General features: G+C 43.7%; 1 protein-coding gene across 2 annotated transcripts; it reads left to right on the top strand.

Annotated features, from left to right (window-relative positions):
- Positions 1–4,732: 4,732 nt before the first annotated feature.
- LOC107377433 (gastrula zinc finger protein XlCGF57.1) lies at positions 4,733–19,810 on the top strand. Of its 2 annotated transcripts, none has more exons than XM_015946999.3 (2): positions 4,733–4,871; positions 14,184–19,810. In XM_015946999.3, the coding sequence occupies exons 1-2, from the start codon at positions 4,787–4,789 to the stop codon at positions 15,650–15,652; spliced, it is 1,554 nt and encodes a 517-aa protein (XP_015802485.3). In that variant the 5' UTR covers positions 4,733–4,786; the 3' UTR covers positions 15,653–19,810. The 2 variants fall into 2 exon arrangements, with proteins under 2 accessions (XP_015802485.3, XP_070405029.1); XM_070548928.1 differs by having other exon boundaries at positions 4,735–4,867.
- The last annotated feature ends 2,483 nt before the right edge of the window (positions 19,811–22,293 follow it).

Consider the following 22,293-nt stretch of genomic DNA (forward strand, 5'->3'; position numbering starts at 1 on the left):
CACACACCACGTCATTCACAATATAAATTGCATAGAAACAGAACACATAGAATTATTTCATTTAGCCATTTTATTTCGTTACCATTTATTATTAACAAAATGAAATGACAAAACATTAAAAAATACTTTCTACTCACCAACATAAATGTCCAGCATGGATCTCCTCCTCTCCTGCTCATTGGAAGATAAAATCCATCCTTCTTTCTTTCCTCAGGAAAACCTCAGTGGCTCTGTACAGTTTATCTGTGCGCTTCAGGTCCATGAGTAGATCCTTTTCTATGGACATGGAGGCTAATGCTGAAAGACGTGTCTGTCCGGTCATGTTTCTGGCGTACGTTTTAACGCGCTTTAATGCTACCAAATCCATCTGATGCGAGCAACAGGCGTTCCCAGCAGAATAACCTGCAGCGGTTCTCTGAAGCTGTTAGCCATGGGTACCGTTCATAGTTGCTTGCCTGAAAATGACAAACAAATCCTTTCCCCTGCTGGGACAAGCCAGCTAGCATTGGAGTCGGACGACCTGTTCTAACAAGATCCATTTTTTCTTGAAAGGTCCGTCTGGAAAATGGTGTGGCAAGTAAATCTGCCACCAAGTCTGTCCCTTCTCCTCTTTCAGCCATCATGTGTTCAAAAACACACCGATAGCTGCCTATAGATACAAATCTCTGTGTTTAGTTTTGATATTTTGCTTCATGCCGCTAGAAAAGTTCTAACTACTGCTTATCCAATCACAGGATGCGTTCATGTCAACTTTTGCGTGAGGCCTGGGCCACGCCGACTCGTGAGCTGATTGGCTATCGCAACTAGATCGTCTCTGTTCACTTACAGCGGACAGCGGGCTTCTCGATTGATTCTGAAGGCCTAGAGCAGACTTAATCTGCCTGAAAACACAAGCTAGCTTAAATCTGATTGGATAACACCCAGCCTTGGTATTTTAACACTGGAAGCAGCGCAGCCAAGTGGGTATAATAGGATATAAAGAAAATAGACCAGTGAACATATTTTTTAATTTAAAAATATTTACCAAAGGAAAAAAAATACATTTACGTTTTTGAGTACGTTTAGGCCAGCAGAGAAGGCTTTGCTGGCCCTGACTGCCCACCACTGATATATATATATATATATATATATATATATATATATATATATATATATATATATATATTGGTCTCTGCCGGTCTCTGCCTAGCGGTGGAGGCTGTATGCTGTTTTTCAATCGCCCAAACAGGACGAGACCAGCTGTCCAATTGCTGACAAGAAAATCAAAGGGTAAGAATGAGAATGTATCCAATCAGCGGCGACGTTGTTTCAGAACGTTTCAGAAGCATGATGGGCGATAGAGCTACCGCCAAGGCTTTCGTTGGTGTTCGGTAGAACTCGGAGAGTCTCGACTCCAGCACGTTTTTGGTCGTGACTCGTGACGGTCGTGACGCAGACGTAGACATGGACGCCAGTGCGCCTACAACATGGATACCGGATCTCAGTAGCCACTGAATTCAGTTCGGTCTCTTCTCCAGTATCCGTTCGAGAGGAGAACTATGGTGGAAAAACTTAATGTCAAAGAGCTTGGACCAGATCAGCCCGACGTAAAGATAAGCCAGCAGGACAAGGAGAGAGGTAAACTGTACACACAACGCTTCTCCCAAAACTGGTACACCAGGAAGCAGTGGCTAGCTGGATGCAATCACGCTAATGCGTTATTTTGCTTTCTGTGTTTGTTATTCAAAACGGCTGGGATCCACAGAAGGTGGATGTGGAACTTGTGTCTCATTGGGGACTCCATTCATTCTCTGACTGAGGAATGCAGCGCATCAGTGCAGCAGCCAACAAAGAAACGGAGGACGTTTGGACAGGGAGAACAGCAGCTGGGTGCAGAGGTAAGCTGTACATTACATTTCTGTAAACAAGACAATCAGAATCAGAAATCCTTGGTTGTCCCACAAACCGGGACATTTGTTTAACAACATGTACATTGTTTAATGTGCAATAACTGTAAAAACTAATTTCAACACACATACCTATTATACATATTTAATCATGTAAATGTGTATTTCATGTAAATTTGTACATACATCAATCTGATTCCATTTTACTTGTTACACTTCTGCTGCAGCAAACAAATTTCCCAGCTTTTGGGACAATAAAACATTTCTGATTTGTCCCAAAAGTGGGAAATATGACATTTGTAAGAGGATACTGATGACATTATTTCCTATGAAAGTATTTCCACTTTCCATAAGTCCTAACAGTGTAAATTTCTGGCATTTTGTCTAAGTAGTGTTTACTACCATTACTGTAACAGTGACCTGCTCATAATTTTTCGTGTTCACTCAAATGTTGAAATTAAACAAAATGTTTTTGTTACTTGCCTCTTGCATTGCCTATTTACCATTTATGGTCGTGTTATTTTATGTGCAATTTAATGCAGTATTTTTCAACCTTGGTCCGCAAGGCAGTTTGCCAATAGTCAGACACACCTGGATTAATCAGTTTGTCCAATGATGTAAGACAGGAAATAAAAGAGCTGTGCTTGATTCAGGAAATAGTGAAGTTGTGCACAAAGCTCAGAAAGCACAAGTTTGTTTAAAAAAAAATAGCACAGCCCCACCAAAAACATTTTTCACCAGCCGCCACTGGTCAGGAGAAAGCCCAGTGCTGGTTTGTCCCCATGGACGAGGTGTTGGGACAGAGGCCTTCCACTATGCCTCCTGTCCTTATTGCTTCCATTCCCGAGGACACTCCAGGGCCAAGTGCAGCAGTGGGTGAGACAGAGGACAGGGAGAATGGTGGAAGGAAGCCGGACTCCTCATCAGGGAGAAAAAGAAGAAGGGCTGATGAGCTCCTTGACCTGATCAGGGAGGACATGAGACAACAGAGGGAAGCGGAGGAGAGGAGAGAAAGAACGATGGACAGATTTTTAGCATTGATGGAAAGGATGGTAGAGAAAGTTTTTTTTGTTTCTTCTGGTTCAGGTTCAATATATGTGTTTGAATGTTTTTGTTATTTGATTAAATGTAATAAAATTTCTATTAATTGATAACTCTTTTTCGATCATTTTAACAGTTTTATTATTCAGTTTTTAACAAGTAACAACATAGTAAATAAAAGGTAAGGGAACACTGTAAGGAATAAAATTAAAGATAAAAGCAAACTATATACAGTAAACTTGGAAAGCAGGGAGTCTTTGGTGGTGATGCTAAATCTGCTGAACATGGATCATCGAGGTGGATGGAGCGCAGGAACCGAGATCCAAGGCTGAACTTTTCTGGTTGGCAAGTGAAACATCAGACAGAGTGGTCTGCAGAGGATGCTTCTGGATGCCTCATCGTCCATCAAAAGGGTTTGCTGGGCTGGCTCAATCGACGGCTGTCACATCACTAACATTCAGATATATGCAAAAAAGAGATCATGAGTATAATACTTGTAACTCTAGCAGATAACAAGACTAAACGATTTGTAAACTAGAGATTCCTACGTAAATTACTTGCCTGTTAACAGTAATTATGGTCTGGTGGTACTTCCTCCAGAGCAGACACCTCAGCAGAAAGTTGGTCCCGCCAGAGGGCACCACTGACTGCCTCCAAACCAGCCTCCCCCTCATCTTCTGCAGCATCATCCTCAGGTGCATCGTCCTGCACCACGTCACCCGCACTGAGGCAGATGTTGTGCAGGATGGTGCATGCTGTGATGACCTGTAATAAGAGATAAAAATTAAATTTATATTTCATTCCAAAACAAAGATTACACCCAAAGTTTATTTCCACTTTGTGTTAACTTACATGAGGTAAGTTAACACAAAGTGTTAATAATTGTGGGGTAAGACAGCTTTATCCAAATATTTGATTGTCAGCTACAAAATGTATCACAAAATATATGCCAGGAGGTACAAAAATATCAAATGCATTCAAATCATTTTATGTAGTGCAAATATTAATTATCTTTTTCTATTAATCAATTTTATATAAGGCGGGGCAGCCCAACCACAGCATCAATCTGTAAAGTTAGTCTCCCCTATCGTCAATGAGTAGAAGTGCAGGGAGCCAGATAGGCTGCATCAAAGCCTCAAAGCCACTGACACAACTAGATCTAAGGAGATTTTGTAGAGATGTTGATGTTTTGTACAGCACAAAAGCTGCATTTTACAAAAGCATGGAAAAGAGAAGTTGGCAATCAAGTAGTTTATGTCAGACAGTCTGGACATTAAATAAAAACCATACTATAACCGAGGGCAAATAACTCGTGTTTACTGCCTGGGGCACGTTATCAGAAGTGGTTTTAGTCAATCGCAGAACACACAGGTTATTGCTGTTCCTCCAGACTTCTGGCCAGTAGGTGGTGGTAGTGCATTTACGTTGGTCACCAACCATAACAACTAATACAACAAGAAGAAGAAAACAGGAAGATGTAGCAGAGTAGCTTGTTGCTCTGGTGTGTGAGGTGAATATTTGAGGCTCTGCTGCAATAAAAAAAACGTCTACCACTTCGGTCTCTGAGAGGGAGGGGATCAGCTACAGCGACTAGCAGAAATATTCTCACCAGGTTGTGGAAACGTCCTCCTCTCCTCAACACTTGGTGCGAGTTCATTGCAGAACCAGGGAAGATATTCTGCGGTGTTCGTCACAACCGGAGCTCCAAAATCAGGTCGAGCGGTCAGAAAAGCTTTTCCCAGGACTTCCTGCCCTCTGGTTCTGCTGCTGTTTATTTGGCCTCTCTGAGAAACGCGCTCATTCCGCCGCCATCAGACTGAATAGGTTACCTCTATCAGACTAGGTCATCTGAGTTGGTGATGATGCAGGATCGCTGCTCGCTCTCTGATCCATCCTGCTCACACTCTCCTACGGAGAAGCCCCGAATGGGCACCATGGAGGCAGGTATTGTATGGCAAACCGTTTTTACATTTAATCAACAATCGGACCTCCTATTAATTCCTGTTTCTATAGTAATAATCAGGGTTCAAAATTAACCTTTTTGATCATCAGCCAAAGTGGCTAGTAACTTCGGGAAGTTACTAGCCAATTTGGATTCCCACTAGCCATTTTTTTCTGCAGTCAAAAAAGAGATTATGAATGCCACTGAATGAAGATTTTGTCATTTTATTAACACTGCTGTTGTGAAAAACGCACACATAGTGCAATGAACACAAGAACATATAGAAAGTGCAACACTGATTTATTTTTCCCCACTGTATCTCTTCCTTCTGAATCAAACATCCTCATCCTCAGAGCTCTCTGAACGTGTTTCTTTTTCTGAATCTGAGTAAGCATCAGTTTCTTTTGTTGCATTTTTGCGCACAAATTCAGGCCTGCGTCTGCGCAAACTGTCAGCATGCCAGATGTCAATGGCTTTGGTTGGATCAAAGTCTTTAATGTCAGGTGAGCACAACTGGGTTTTCAAGAGGTCAGAGAGGGTCTCACCTTTCAGGCGTGAACACCAGTCACTCTTTACCTGCTTCATGACACTGAACCCTCTTTCACAGTCAGCTGTACTTGCAGGGATGGTGAGGAGAGCATCAAAGGGGTAAAGGACGTCAGGACACCGATGGTGCAGCATTCTGTTCACAGTAGGCCAGGTTTTCTCAAAAGTTCCTGCAGAAGGGTCAGACAAAATTACAGTCTAGCAAGCAATAGTTTAAAATGCTACTTTATATATTATTTTAAAGACATAATTAGATTTGTAATGCGCTTTTAACAATTCAAAATCTTACACTATTAGACATTTAGCTTTTCAAGGACTTGTTAAAAACTTTGCCATTTAGGAACATCAATGTTAATTTTTTTCTCTGACATCATTCTCTAAATACCTTGGCTAAATCCTGCTGTGTACAGTTCAGCCTTAAGAATTGTCCATTGATCAGGGATCAAGTCCTCATCCGCTCCAGCAGACAGCAGAAGAGGTCAGAAGTGACTTGTGAGCTTGTTTATCTCCTCATCACCAAAATCTGAGAACAAGGGAAAGCATTACTACAAAGTTCAGAAGTTGTCGTAAATCATAAAATGCATTGGCAAGATATTCCACATATCTATAATTCTATACTTCCTAGTAGAAATTAACAATCTAGTATCCATAATAACATTCCTTTAGTCCAGAATGAACATTTCAGATATCTAAAATCAGGGGCGGATTTAGGACTGAAGAAGATCCAGTGTCGGTACAGGATCTGCTCGGGTTCAAGATCGGTCATGTTCGAGATGAGCCAGTGATGCGCAGATTAGATCACCGGTGATCGGCGCGCAGTGCTTGCTGATTAGCTTTGTGTCCGACTTGACGCCGACTTGGTCTGACGTCATGCATACGTAGACAACGATAACCTCGTGAGATCAAGGCGGCCGCAGATTTTGGAGCAAGGCGCTGCAGTTGCTCTCCACCAGCTGCAAAACCTTGGGCATGATGGCAAACGCCTGGCTCTCACCTGATCTAAGATCTGATTGGTTCACATTTTGATCCAAACATCCGGTGGTTGAATGCAAAATGTTAGTTGGTTACATGTATTCTTTTTTTTTTATAATTAAAGTTTTTATTATTTTCAGATTTTTTATAACATACAAGAACATACAAAAACAAAAGAAAACACACAGGCTTGTGCACCCCCCACATGTGGGGGTCACATGTATTCTGTAAATCATGTAACGTTGATGATGACAACTACAGTGGGGCAAAAAAGTATTTAGTCAGCCACCGATTGTGTAAGTTCTCCCACTTAAAATGATGACAGAGGTCAGTAATTTACATCATAGGTACACTTCAACTGTGAGAGACAGAATGTGAAAAAAATCCATGAATTCACATGGCAGGATTTTTATAGAATTTATTTGTAAATCAGGGTGGAAAAATAAGTATTTGGTCACTTCAAACAAGGAAAATCTCTGGCTCTCACAGACCTGTAACGTCTTCTTTAAGAAGCTTTTCTGTCCTCCACTCGTTACCTGTATTAATGGCACCTGTTTGAACTCATTATCTGTATAAAAGACACCTGTCCACAGCCTCAAACAGTCAGACTCCAAACTCCACTATGGCCAAGACCAAAGAGCTTTCGAAGGACACCGGGAAAAGAATTGTAGACCTGCACCAGACTGGGAAGAGTGAATCTACAATAGGCAAGCAGCTTGGTGTGAAAAAATCAACTGTGGGAGCAATTATCAGAAAATGGAAGACATACAAGACCACTGATAATCTCCCTCGATCTGGGGCTCCGCGCAAGATCTCATCCCGTGGGGTCAAAATGATCATGAGAATGGTGAGCAAGAATCCCAGAACCACACGGGGGGACCTGGTGAATGACCTGCAGAGAGCTGGGACCACAGTAACAAAGGTCACCATCAGTAACACACTACAACGGCAGGGAATCAAATCCTGCAGTGCCAGACGTGTTCTGCTGCTGAAGCCAGTGCATGTCCAGGCCCATTTGAAGTTTGCCAGAGAGCACATGGATGATACAGCAGAGGATTGGCAGAATGTCATATGGTCAGTTGAAACCAAAGTAGAACTTTTTGGTATAAACTCAACTCGTGTTTGGAGGAAGAAGAATACTGAGTTGCATCCCAAGAACACCATACCTACTGTGAAGCATGGGGGTGGGAACATCATGCTTTGGGGCTGTTTTTCTGCTAAGGGGACAGGACGACTGATCCGTGTTAAGGACAGAATGAATGGGGCCATGTATCGTGAGATTCTGAGCCAAAAACTCCTTCCATCACTGAGAGCTTTGAAGATGAAACGTAGCTGGGTCTTCCAACACGACAATGATCCCAAACACACCGCCCGGGCAACAAAGGAGTGGCTCCGTAAGAAGCATTTGAAAGTCCTGGAGTGGCCTAGCCAGTCTCCAGACCTCAACTCCATAGAAAATCTGTGGAGGGAGTTGAAAGTCTGTGTTGCTCGGCGACAGCCCCAAAACATCACTGCTCTCGAGAAGATCTGCATGGAGGAAAGTGCCAAAATACCAGCTACTGTGTGTGCAAACCTGGTAAAGACCTATAGTAATCGTTTGACCTCTGTTATTGCCAACAAAGGTTATGTTACAAAGTATTGAGTTGAATTTTTGTTATTGACCAAATACTTATTTTCCACCCTGATTTACAAATAAATTCTTTAAAAATACTGCCATGTGAATTCATGAATTTTTTTTTCACATTCTGTCTCTCACAGTTGAAGTGTACCTATGATGAAAATTACTGACCTCTGTCATCATTTTAAGTGGGAGAACTTGCACAATCGGTGGCTGACTAAGTACTTTTTTGCCCCACTGTGTGTATATATATATATATATATATATATATATATATATATATATATATATATATATATATATATATGTATATAGCTCCTCCGGGGGATTCCCAAGGCGTTCCCTGGCCAGGTGAGAGACATGGTCCCTCCACTGTGTCCTGGGTCTACCTTTAGGTCTCCTCCCGGTTGGACGTGCCTGGAAATCCTCACCAGGGAGGCATCCTGACCTGATGCCCGAGCCACTTCAACTGGCTCCTCTCGATGTGGAGGAGCAGCGGGTCTACTCCGAGCCCCTCCCGAATGACCGAGCTTCTCACTCTATCTCTAAGGGAGAGCAGCCACTCTTTGGAGAAAACTCATTTCGGCCGCTTGTATCCGCAATCTCACTACCCAAAGCTCATGACCATAGGTGAGGGTAGGAACGTAGATCGACCAGTAAATCGAGAGCTTCGCCTTCTGACTCAGCTCTCTCTTCACCACGACAGATCGGTATAACGCCCGCATCACTGCAGATGCAGCACCAATCCGCCTATCGATCTCATGCTCCAGTTTTCACTCACTCGTGAACAAGACCACGAGATACTTACCCCAAAATTCCACTATCTCCGCTCCGCCCTCGCTTTCTGCTGCCGCTCGCTTCCGAGCTCAAATTATACTGTACCCGCTCTACAACAGCTCCGCTCCGGTGCGGAGACCTGAGGTGCGCAAACAGGCATGCGCGGGATTTTCGAGATCTTGCGATACAGTCCGAGCAATAAATGCAGAAGTTAGATCCAAACACCCGTTGTGTGGGAGAAGCATCGAAATGAACTGTTTAATCTGCCCATCATTTGTGTTGAGAGATCAGCAGTGTTTGGATCAAGAAAGGATGACTGCTTTAATAGGTGAAACTGTATTTATGGCTTATTTTTGTGCATTTAAAGTTCAACCGCCATTGATAGTTAAACGTTGTTAAACCGTTGCCAATGAAACAAAAAAAAAAAAACGCTGTTTGTTATCGATTTATTGTGAAATAACGGAAGTTGTGCTTGCTCCCTTTCCTGTTGGGCGGTTGTGATTTATGTCCATTGACTGTGGAGGTGCTCCAGCGTCCGGCAAAAATAGAATCGATCCTATTTTTGCTGGATGGCGGAATGGCAGGCGGTGCACTGCGCCGCACGGCCGCAGTAGTGGAACAGCTCTGATTGACTACAACGGGACCGTTTTTGCTGCGGAGTTTGTGGCGGAGCGGAGATAGTGGAATTTGGGGGTTATACTCCTCCTCTTGGGGCAGGACCTCATCCCTGACCCGGAGAAGGCATTCTATCCTTTTCCGAATCAAGACCATGGTCTCAGATTTAGAGGAGCTGATCCTCATCCCAACTGCTTCATACTTGGCTGTGAACCGCTCCAGCGAAAGCTGAAGATCATGTTCTGATGAAGCCAACAGGACCACATCATCTGAAGCCAACAGGACCACATCATCTGCATGGGGCTGCATGGTGGCACAGTTGTTAGCACTGTTGCCTCGCAGCACGAAGGTTGCAGGTTCGAAACTTGGCTGCGGCCTTTCTGCGTGGAGTTGCGTGTTCTCCCCATGCATGCGTGGGTTTCCTTCGGGCACTCCCGTTTCCCCCACAGATCACAACATGCCCTATAGGTTATAAAATTGTAAGTCACTTTGGATAAAAGCGTTTGCCAAATAAATAAACATAAACAAATAAATAAACATAAACATAAAAAGCAGAGACCTGATCCTCAGGCCACCAAAACGGATGCCCTCCACATCTTGGCTGCGCCTAGAAATCCTGTCCATAAAGGTTATGAATAGAATCGGTGACAAAGGGCAGCCTTGGCGGAGTCCAACTCTCACTGGGAACGAGCCCGACTTACTGCAGGCAATGTGGACCAAGCTCTGACACGGTCATACAGGGACCTAACAGCCCGTATCAAAGGGCCTGGTACCCCTTGCTCCTGGAGTACCCCTCACAGGGCCCCCCGAGGGATGCGGTCAAACGCCTTCTCCAAACCACAAAACACATGTAGACTGGTTGGGCAAATTCCCACGCACCCTCCAGGATCCCCCTAAGGGTAAAGAGCTGCTCCAGTGTTCCACGGCCAGGACGAAAACCTCATTGCTCCTCCTGAATCTGAGGTTCAACAGTCCGACGGACCTTCTTTTCCAGAACCTCTGAATAGACTTGATGGTCTTGAAGGCTCAGGAGTGTGATCCCCTGTAGTTGGAACACATCCTGTGGTCCCCCTTTTTAAATAAGGGGACCACCACCCCAGTCTGCCAGTCCAGTGGGACTGCTACCGATGTCCACGCGATATTGCAGAGCCGCGTCAGCCAACACAGCCCCACAACATCCAGAGCCTTAAGGATCTCCGGGTGGATCTCATCCACCCCTGGAGCCTTGCCACAGAGGAGCTTTTTAACCACCTCAGTGACCTCAGCACCAGAGATTTGAGAGGCCAACCCGAAGTCCCCAGACTTTGCTTCCTCACTGGAAGACGTGTTGCTGGGATTGAGGAGGTCTTCAAAGTATCCTGCCCACCGATCCACAACGTCCTGGGTAGAGGTCAGCAGCACACCGTCCCCACTATAGATAGTGTTGGTAGCGCACTGCTTTCCCTCCCTGAGACGCCGGATGGTGGACCAGAATCTCCTTGAAGCCGTTCGGAAGTCTTGCTCCATGGTCTCACCGAACCCCTCCCCAGTTTTTGCCTTGGCGACCACCCGAGCCACGTTCCGCTTGGACTGCTGGTACCCCTGAAAGGACTCTTTCTTCAGCTTGACAGCATCCCTAACCACCGGTGGCCACCAGCGGGTTCCGGGGTTGCCACCACGACAGGCACCGACGATCCTGCGACCACAGCTCCAGTCGGCCGCCTCAACAATGAAAAAAAAATCGTAAAATGGCCTGTAATTGATATAGCGCCTTCTAGAGTCCTGGAACCCCTCAAGGCGCTTTACAACACAATCAGTCATTCACCCATTCACACACACATTCACACACTGGTGGGGATGAGCTACAATGTAGCCACAGCTGCCCTGGGGCACACTGACAGAGGCGAGGCTGCCGAGCACTGGCGCCACCGGTCCCTCCGACCACCACCAGCAGGCAATGTGGGTTAAGTGTCTTGCCCAAGGACACAACGACAGCGACAGACTGAGCGGGGCTCGAACCTGCAACCTTCTGATTATGGGGCCGAGCATTTAACTCATGTGCCACCGTCGTCCCAGGCGTGGAGGCACGGAACAGGGTCCATGTCCCCCACCTCCCCCGGAACATTTTGGAAGTTCTGTCGGAGGTGGGAATTGAAGCTTCTTCTGACAGGAGACTGCCAGACGTTCCCTCGCAATATGTTTGGACCTGCCTGGTCTGACCGGCATCCTCCCCCACCATCTGAGCCAACTCACCACCAGGTAGTGGTCAGTTGATGGCTCCGCCCCTCTCTTCAACCGAGTGTCCAAGACATGCGGCCGCAGGTCAGATGAAACAACAACAAAGTCGATCATCGAGCTGCGGCCTAAGGTATCCTGGCACCAAGAGCACATATGGACACCTTTATGTCTGAACATGGTGTTCATTATGGACAATCCATGACTGGCACAGAAGTCCAATAACAAAACACCACTCGAATTCAGATCGGGGGGGCCGTTCCTCCCAACCACACCTCTCCAGGTCTCACTGTCGTTGCCCACGTGAGCATTAAAGTCCCCCAGCAGAACGAGGGCCACCGGAAGGAGCGCTTTCCAGCTCCCCCTCCAAGGTCTCCAAAAAGGGTGGGTAGTCTGAACTGTAGTTTGGTGCATAAGCACAGACCACAGTCAGAACCCTTCCCCCCACACACGTAGGCGGAGGGAGGCTACCCTCTCATTCACTGGGGTAAACCCCAACTTACAGGCACCAAGATGGGGGGCAAATAGTATGCCCACCCCTGTTCGGCGCCTCTCAGTGGGAGCAACTCCAGAGTGGTAGAAAGTCCAACCCCTGTCAAGGAAACTGGTTCCAGAGCCAGAGCCATGCATTGAGGTGAGTCCGACTATATTTAGTCAGAACCTCTCAACCTCACACACCATCTCAGGCTCCTTCCCCACCAGAGAGGTGACATTCATTGTGCCAAGAGCCAGCTTCTGTAGCCGAGGATCAGCCCGACAAGGTCCCCGCCCTCGACTACCACCCGTCACACACTGCACCCGACCCCTTTGGCCCCTCCAATGAGTGGTGAGCCCATGGGAAGGGGGACCCACGTTTCCTCTTTGGGCTGTGCCAGGCCGGGCTCCATGGGTAAAAGCCCGGCCACCAGGCGCTCGCCAACATGCCCCACCTCCAGGCCTGGCTCCAGAGGGGGGCTCAGTGACCCACGTCCGGGCGAGGGAACACGGTTTCCATTTATATAATGCATCATAAGAGGTCTTCGGGCTGCTCTTTGTCTGATCCCTCACCTAGGACCTGTTTGCCATGGGTGACCCTACCAGAGGCAGAAAGCCTCAGACAACTTAGCTCCTAGGATCATTGACACACTCAAACCCCTCCACCATGGTAAGGTGGCAGCCCAGGGAGAGGTATATGTGTATATGTGTGTGTGTGTGTGTGTGTGTGTGTGTGTGTGTGTGTGTGTGTGTGTGTGTGTGTGTGTGTGTGTGTGTGTGTGTGTGTGTGTGTATAAGCACAGATTTCCACTGGTCTAATGCAGCGCTCCTTCCGGTGACTCCCTCGTTCTGCTGGGGGACTTTAACGCTCACGTGGGCAATGACAGTGAGACCTGGAGAGGTGTGGTTGGGAGGAACGGCCCCCCGATCTGAATTCGAGTGGTGTTTTGTTATTGGACTTCTGTGCCAGTCATGGTTTTCCATAATGAACACCATGTTCAGACATAAAGGTGTCCATATGTGCTCTTGGCACCAGGATACCTTAGGCCACAGCTCGATGATCGACTTTGTTGTTGTTTCATCGGACCTTCAGACGCATGTCTTGGACACTCCGTTGAAGAGAGCTAATGTCCATTCCTTGTGCCTCTTGGCCCAAACAAATCTCTTCTGCTTGTTTCTTCTCCTTAGCAGTGGTTTCCTGGCAGCTATTTGACCATGAAGGCCTGATTTGTGCAGTCTCCTCTTAATAGTTGTTTTAGAGGTGGGTCTGCTGCTAGAACTCTGTGTGGCATTTATGTGGTCTCTGATTTGAGCTGCTGATAACTTGTGATTTCTGAGGCTTGGGGTTACTCCTGGGTCGGTCCTCGTGTGCCAGTTTCGTTTTAGCGCTTGATGGCTTTTGCGACTCCACTTGGGGACACCATTAAAGTTTTTGCAATTTTCTGTACTGACTGACCTTCATTTCTTAAAGTCATTTTTCTTTAGTTAGCTGATTGGTTCTCGCCATAATATGAATTTTAACAGTTGTCCAATAGGGCTGTTGTATGTGTAGTAACCCGACTGCTGCACAACATAACTAATGGCCCCAACCCCATTGATAAAGCAATAAGTTCACTTAATTAACCCTGATAAGGCACACATTCAGGTGACTGACAACCTCTTGAAGCTAATTGAGAGAATACCAAGAGTGTGCAAAACAGTAATCAGAGCAAAGGGTGGCTTTTTTTGGAAGAAAATCGAATATAAAACATGTTTTCAGTTATTTCACCTTTTTTGGGTTAAGTACATAACTCCACTTGAGTTCATTCATAGTTTTGATGCCTTCAGTGAGAATCTACCAATATGAATAGTCATAAAAACAACACATTGAATGAGACAGGTATGTCCAAACTTTTGGCCTGTACTGTGTGTGTGTGTGTGTGTGTGTGTGTGTGTGTGTGTCTCACACATGTAAAAGTAACTCAATTAAAAAGTAATTTCCTGTTTCTAGGTCAGTCGGTTGCTGATCTTGCCAACATAAACCAGTAATACACCTGTTAATTATGTGTGTGAAAATATAGTCAAGCGGTTGGTAATTCACTTTGTGTCTTTACTACAGATGTTCAACAGATGGGGCTGGTTAAAGAAGAAGCTTCTGAAGATCACAGTGCTGGAGTGGACCAGCAGGATCCAGAACATCTCCACCTAAAGGAGGAACCGAAGGAACTCTGGACCAGCTTGGATGGAGAACAGCTCCATTTGAATGAGGAGACTGATCCCGCCAGGTTTCCATTCACTGTAGTTTCTATAAAGAGTGAGGATGATGAAGGGAACCCTCTTTTCTCACAGCTTCTTCATCATGTTCCAACAAGCATTTCAGCTGACCAGATGACAGCAGAAACTGGTGGAAGAGCAGAAACTAGCAGGAACCCAGATCTGAACCATAATGAACAGACATCTGACACTGTAGAGATTGAAGTTAATGGAAATAATGATGATGATGATGAGGAGGAGGAGGATAATGGCAGTGGTGGTGGGAATCGAGGCTCTGAGCTATCAGCTGCTGGGCCTGAAACTGGAAATGGAGTCATGAACTGGAATGAAAGCAGGTCTTCTGAGTCAGATGTTAAGATTGCCAACAAATCCTTTAGCTGCTCTGAGTGTGGTAAAGAGTTTCTCCACAAGTGGTCTCTCCAAAGACATGTGAGAGTGATGAGTCATTCAGTAATAAGGTCTTCAGGTGGTTTGGTTAATAAGAAGTGTGTTAGAGTGAAGCAACATGTAGACTCATGCAGGGAAGTCCAGAAAGAACCAAAATCGTTTAGTTGTGATGAATGTGGAAAAATCTTTACCCATAAGAAAAGTTTAAACAGTCACATGAGCATCCACACAGGAGAGAAACCATTTACATGTCAGCACTGTGGACAAAGATTTAGACAAAGTACAACATTAAACAGTCACATGAGAGTCCACACAGGACAGAAACCTTTGGTGTGTGAGTTCTGTGGAAAAGGCTTTAGTCATAGGACAAGTTTAATCAGACACGTTAGAATCCACACAGGGCAGAAACCTTTTGCTTGTGAGTTCTGTGAACAAAGATTTAGCCAAAAGACGACATTAAACAGTCACATGAGAGTCCACACAGGACAGAAACCTTTTGTCTGTGAGCTCTGTGGAAAAAGATTTAGAGTAAAGTCACATTTAAACAGACACATGAGAGTCCACACAGGACAAAAACCTTTGATCTGTGAGTTCTGTGGAAAAAGCTTTAGTTGTAGGACAAGTTTAAACAGACACATTAGAATCCACACAGGGCAGAAACCTTTTGCTTGTGAGTTCTGTGAACAAAGATTTAGCCACATGACACGTTTAACCAGTCACATGAGAGTCCACACAGGACAGAAGCCTTATGCCTGTGAACTCTGTGGAAAAAGATTTAGTGCTAAATCAAGTTTAAACAGTCACATGAGAGTCCACACAGGACAGAAACTGTTTCTCTGTAAACTCTGTGGAAAAAGATTTGGTCATAAGTCAAGTTTAAATAGGCACATGAGAGTCCACACAGGACAGAAGCCTTATGCCCGTTAGCTCTGTGGACAAAGATTTAGCTATAAGCAAAGTTTAAACAGTCACACGAGAGTTCACACAGGACAGAAGCCTTATGCCCGTTAGCTCTGTGGACAAAGATTTAGCTATAGAGCTCCGGGAGTTGACGTCACTTCTCCCGGCATGCAACAGTTCAAATCGAAACGGCGCCATCTTGGCATGCAGAAGCCCGCAGCTGGGCTATTTGTTATTGTCAGAAAACTCAAACGGGAAATATGGTAGATTCCTGTTGTGCCCCAGGATGCAGAACAGACGCGGACGACATAAGGAATGAGCCGTCTACAGGATTCCCCACGATCCGGAACGCCGCAAACGTTGGATCATTGTAATAAAACGCACTAGTGACCGGGCTAAAATGAAACTGGGATCCCGAGAGTAAAGGTTTTCGCTTATGCAGCGACCACTTCATATCAGGTACTTAAACCAAAGTTTCCTCAACTGTGTATGGTATTTATTTTAAATGCTTTTATTACGATTCTTAGTGGGCTTCCTAAACTTATTTTGGCGTGGCTTTTTCTGTCTTATTACTCACAGCAACAGGTAAACGTCACGTAAAACGTTGCCTCGTGAGTTCTGCGTGCTGTCGTTTACGTGTTTTATGATCACAGCAATTAACCGGCTAAGCTGTATTTAATTTTTAAGCAATGGTTGATCAATTGTCAGATCACACATAAAAAGCACTTTGGATTGCTATTATCTGTCTCACTGAGTCAGATCTCAGACAGATCCTGAGACGCTCCTGCCTGACATATTTATTTATTCACGGAAAAAAATCAGACTATTGACTTCTCTTGGCGTTCAGTTTATACTTTCAAACAGCACAGCACTCCATTTAAACTACTTACGTGTAAATCTGTTATTTGTCCATCCATCCATTTTCATCCGCTTATCCGGAGTCGGGTTGCGGGGGCAGTAGTCTAAGTTGAGAGGCCCAGACTTCCCTCTCCCCAGCCACTTGGGCCAGCTCCTCCGGGTAAATCCCAAGGGGTTCCCCGGCCCGGCCAGGTCTGGTAAGAAGTCCGCTCCGACAGTTTCTGGCGTTTTTAAAAAGTATCCCAGGGGCACGGTAAGGGTCGGAGATGTTTAGTCTATTTAATTTCTGTCTATATAAAACGATTTCTTCGGTTTTAAAGTGTGAAGTAAACTCCGACGAAGTAAAATCCAAGCCGATCCCGTTCATGTTCATGTTTACAATCCGTGTTTGTTTATCTTTTTTGCCTGCCAATATGGCGTCTACTAACTGAGAGTCACGTGGGGTCCGGAGCTCTATAAGCAAAGTTTAAACAGACATGAGAGAGTCCACACAGGAAAGAAGCCTTATGTTTGTGAACTCTGTGGACAAAGATTTTGTGTAAAATCAAGTTGAAATGGACACGAGAGTCCACACAGGACACAAATCACCTGTGTGAAGAGCAAGTCATCCCAGAATCAGCATTTTTGCTTAAAAACTGTATAAATGAGTATCTAATGGTGCTGTATACAAGTGAGGTCATTATGTAAGCATTTTAGTTCAACCTAAAACTGCTAGTGTAGCACCCTCTTCAGGTTTAAACTGCACTACATTGAATTTGAATCAGCCATTGGTATTGGCAAAGAGGTATCCTGTGACATTGCCGCCAATATCATATTGTATTTATTTAGCTAGCTGAGGCTGATGTGAGTCCATGTGAGGCGAGGAGAATAGATCATTGGAGCCCTGCAACTAACTGCTGCTCGGAAATGACTAAACTCAAATATCTGTAGAGACACAAAGTATTTCGCAGAAAATAATCAATAAAACTAAAATAGCCAAATAAAAAAGCTTGCAAAATAAACAAAGTAAAAAAAATAGTCCTTATATTTTAAACAGTTTACCAATAAATAGTTAAAAACTTAATACTGGCTAGAAGAAAACACTGCTGAAATGGGGAATCAAACCGAGGTCAGGACATGGCCTAAAAGCTCCTTTATCAGCATGGAGAATTTAGCTGGAGGATGAAGTAGCTTCAGATTACAGGAGTTAGTCTTATTTCCTCATATCTGGACATCTGTCCTCTGAACAGCAATGCAACTCTACCACTGACTCTGTTTGCTCTGCAACATTCATGTTTTATCTCCACAAATAACACAAGCCTGAAGGAGTTCTGCTGTATGGTGGAGTTGCTATTGCTAACGGTTACCTTCTACTAGCCAAAATGTTCTCTGCTGTTTCCTGGACCCTAAACCAACAACAGCCTTCCCCATTATGAGTCAACATGGGTGAATCCATGAATGTTAAGTCACAGTGTGTCGGAGATCTGTCAGGATGTTCTAATCCTAGCGTTTCACAGTCATTATCGATCAGACGCTAATGCAGGAGATAGGTGTAGGAGACTATTTTCATGTTCAGCTTGTATGAATAAGAGTGACCAATTATAATCAGAAAAAAAAAATCATTAAAATACTTTATTCAGTGAACCATACCTTTAAGTAGTTTATGTAGTGTAGACATATGTATCTTACCAGTGGTTTGTACTTTGTGAGTTGTATAAATATAACTACAGATCTTTTCAGATGTTAGCCGGTGGTTCCAGGATTGGCCCCAGGACCAGGTGTCTCTCTTTGTATGGGACAGTCCAGCTTTTTTTCCATTACTTTTCACGTCCTTCAATTTCAGACAGTGTCCCATAATTAACAGATTCCCATGTTGTGTTTAAAGCTGCATTTACAACCTGCAAACTGGTTGTCAGAGATGGGAATTGTGGCATCAACAAGTCATCTCCACGCCACGATTTTGAACAAGGTTCATTCACTGTGCTGATTGAAATCACCTGGTTTAGTTGCTGTGCTGAAGAAAAACAGCATGGAGATGACTTGTTGCCTCAATTTCCATCTGCTGATTGTGTGGTGAAAGCAGTGAGGGCTGTCAATTAAACTGGGAGGCGAAGCTTTAATGCAAACACAAACTAGAAAAAAGAAACAACAGTGAGCATGGGGGTGTGATCGTTTAAGTTGGTAAACTGTTTTCATTGGTCCATTTAGGTGATAATAAGCTTTATAACATTTGATACATTTTCTGGTATTTGTGCTAAATTTTCTCCAGTAAACAGAAATAATGACAAGAAGAACAATCTGTCAGGAAGTTCATTAATATTCTGAAATTTGTTCCTGATGGATTAAACAAATTAAACACATTTTGTCAGATAAAAATCAGGATTAATCAAAGATGGCGTTAAGAGATTTCTCTGTGTATCTCGTCTACATCCTACCTGGTCTGAGTTAGTGTTTCCTTTTTAGTTTTGACAAAAACATGATCTAGTGCAACATTCAATCACCTTTCTGGCTGATGGTTGTAGAAACATATCTACTAGACTAATAAATTGGACCAGTTCATTTATAGTTTTACATTGAGATTGCGAGAATAAATGACTGAGATATTATCACTTGACAGGAGACATGATGGTGTTTTTATTAAGAATGTCTCGTTTCTTGTTCTGTCTAGGGTTGTTATGAGGATTTTATTTAGGAAATATCAGATAATTAAATGTTCTTTTTAGTGGAACTTTCCGACTTGTTAGCGTGTAATCCCTCATACAGGTGTTGTGTGTTCTGTTGTGCTGTTGGCTAAAGCAGCTGTTACAGCTTGTTAGATATATCTTAGAATGTTTGTTTTAGATCTTTTTATTTTACTTTTACATTATTATTTTGTTTAGTTTCATGAGACGTCGTTTCAATCAGATTAACGCTGACTTTGCTACTAAGTGTTGTTCTAGATATTAGAAAGGATCTGCATCCTTCCTGCTTTGTTTCTTTGTATTGGAATAAGAATTAAAAACTTTAATCCAGGACTGGTTTCTCACAGTGTGATAAATCTAATAAAGTCCCACAACATGACCCCTGCTGTTTCCCACTGCATACTCATACTCAGCTTTGTGACTACCTCTGTTGGCTCTCAAGAGGATTAATGAAGGGTCTGCTTGGAGACCTGCTTCCACCTCTGGACTTTCACACAGAACACCAACAAAAGCACATCAGGAGCAGCTTGGAGGCGTGAACAGCTTTTAGGAAACTGGGACAGTTGGTGACTGCAGAGCTGGTGAAATGTTTGCCTGCTTTAGTTCCTTCACTTCCTGCTGTAATGGGAAATAGTAATGTGGGCTAAATAAATTGCTTTAAAAGCTATTTATTTCTATTCTCATTACTTGTGACCGATAGATGTAATACTCTTAATTATAGAATATCACCTTGCTTGGTCTTAGGATGATTAATTAGAAGGTTCTAGGATTCATTTAATTATCAAGGGATCGTTCACACTTCGTTTATGATTCAAGAACCAGTCAGTGTTTGCAAACAAATAAGAATTTATTTTACAAACAATTAAGACTGGACAAATGGTTTAAACTATTATCCTGTGAGTGGATGGAACTAAAAGATGGGTGTCTGAAAACTGTGTGAATATGAGATGATGAATCAGAATCTCCGTATCTTCAGAGAGGTGCGTTCTCGATAAAAGTATTTGGTTTGCATCTAAACTATTAAGTTGCTATTATCAGAACCACATGCAGATGCTGTCTCGTGTCTACCTCACCCATTTGGAGACCCCAGTTGGATCCGAGATGTCCAGGAGCTGACGACCCCACTGCACCTGGTTCGTAGAGAAACCTCGATGTGACCAAATCAGTCCTCAGATGCCTCCGGGTCACAACGATAGATGAATGGAACCAAGCGTCTTAAAATCAACTTTGAAGGAGTTTGAGTCAGCTTTGTTCGGCAGGAAAACTATCTTGTTCAACTTCATAGGTGCAAAAAGCTTTAAGGTTTTGACAGCGTGTCAAAATCTTTCTGAGCTAGAGATTTGCTACAAGATGGCCAGTCTCTAGCTTTCTCTCTCAACTGCCGAGAAAGCAGAGCGGCTGGTTTATATACCCGCTGTTGGCTTATTTATTTATTAAAACCAGTTCACCTTAAGAGAAACCAAATGCACAAAGAGGATTAGAGCAATGTTATTGTTCAAATTTACTTTGCAAAGTGGAGAGATTAAATGAATACACACCCAAGCATGGTTCACTAGACCTCTCATCGAACCATCGTCCTCCGAGAGTATTTATTAACCAAGCACACACACAAAGCATATCACACCACATTCCCAAACTGCTCCGTAAGACCAGGTGGTAAGCTGTTTCACGTAAGGAGTAAAAACACTGTCATCTCTTCACTCACACAAACCCAGATGCAATCAGTCAACATGGGAGTGTAACCTTAACACAGAACAGCATGATCTGAGGAAGGTCGTTCTCCTCCCTGTTGAGACGGGAAAGCTAGTAAAAAGATAACACTAGCATTTTAATGAAGCAACAGGTGTTTTCACGTAAAAAAGAGGCAGTTATGTTTTTAAGCAGTAATGACAACAAAATCCACTTTTTCCCAACAGCCGCTGTTATCTATGACCAAACTTACCAAGAATCTCAGAAACACACGCTCTGAGACGCAGTCTCTGAATCTAGGGACAAGGTTAGTTATGTGTCATGCATTCTTAATCTTAACCTTACTCTCTGTCTGGTGTAATGATGTCCTCATCCTGTAAACATACTAAACCATCACTGAATACAGATTCCTGAACATTTCATTGCTTAATTATACATGGCAATAGGTAATGATTTTTAATCATAAAATCTTCTTTCTTCAACGATTATTTTGAATTATAAAATGATTACTTTAATTATGAAATCTTCTTTCTTCTGGTTATAACGATTTATCTAAAACAGTTCTCTTGTGAAGGAACCTTGGGGAAAGGAATGCTACTGTTCATCTTTATTATCTGATGAAGCTGCGCTCAGCTGATGAAGTCATCTGATTAAAATGCTGAGTTGTGCTGACTCACAGACTCCTGACAAGGGAAGATACAGCAGAACATGTAGCAGCCAGGGTTATTTGCTCTGGCTGCATATGACCTGTGGGATCATTAAAATCAGACCATTTTGTGACGTTTCACTGCAGAATCTCAAAATATTTGTACTGCAGCACTTCTGACAAGCTGTCATGATTTAAGTTCCTGGACTGTTTTCATGTTCTCTCTGCTCTACACCTAATTGTAACCAGAGTGCTAACCTAACTTCTGGGATTTTGGGTCCAAGTCCATGTAGTAGTACTAAGAAAGAACAATGCAGGAGGCAACCAGGTGAGGAGAACGTTATATTAGAAAACATACAAGGCACAGATCAAAATATTATCTAAACTAAACTAACCTATAGCTGGCATCATCATTTACAATTTACAAAGAAAACATTAAAGAAATACAGTCAGTTTTCTTTTTTAAGGTTTGTGGAATTGTGTTGATGGAATGAAATCCAAGTCAGTCAAAATAAATGAGTCTAGTCAGGGATTCCCCCTCAGGGATGAGGAAGACTAAATGAGTCAAAGGTCAGCTGTAGTGGGTACACCCTCAGTTCTGCTCCAGACTCCCACACCGGAAGCCAGAAAAATCCTACCACAACGTGGTCCTCACGACGGGGAAAGGACAATCCACATTCGTCGGATTTCAAGGTCCAGGACAGCTCGCCATCTCCACTGAAGAGGAGAACATCCACCACGAAGATGGGATGGAAAACCTTATTGCATAAGGCTGTCAAATACTTCACACTTAGATCCAAATTAACACTTTACAA

Source organism: Nothobranchius furzeri, chromosome 2 (genome assembly GCF_043380555.1).
Source record: "Nothobranchius furzeri strain GRZ-AD chromosome 2, NfurGRZ-RIMD1, whole genome shotgun sequence".
Classification (NCBI taxonomy): domain Eukaryota; kingdom Metazoa; phylum Chordata; class Actinopteri; order Cyprinodontiformes; family Nothobranchiidae; genus Nothobranchius; species Nothobranchius furzeri.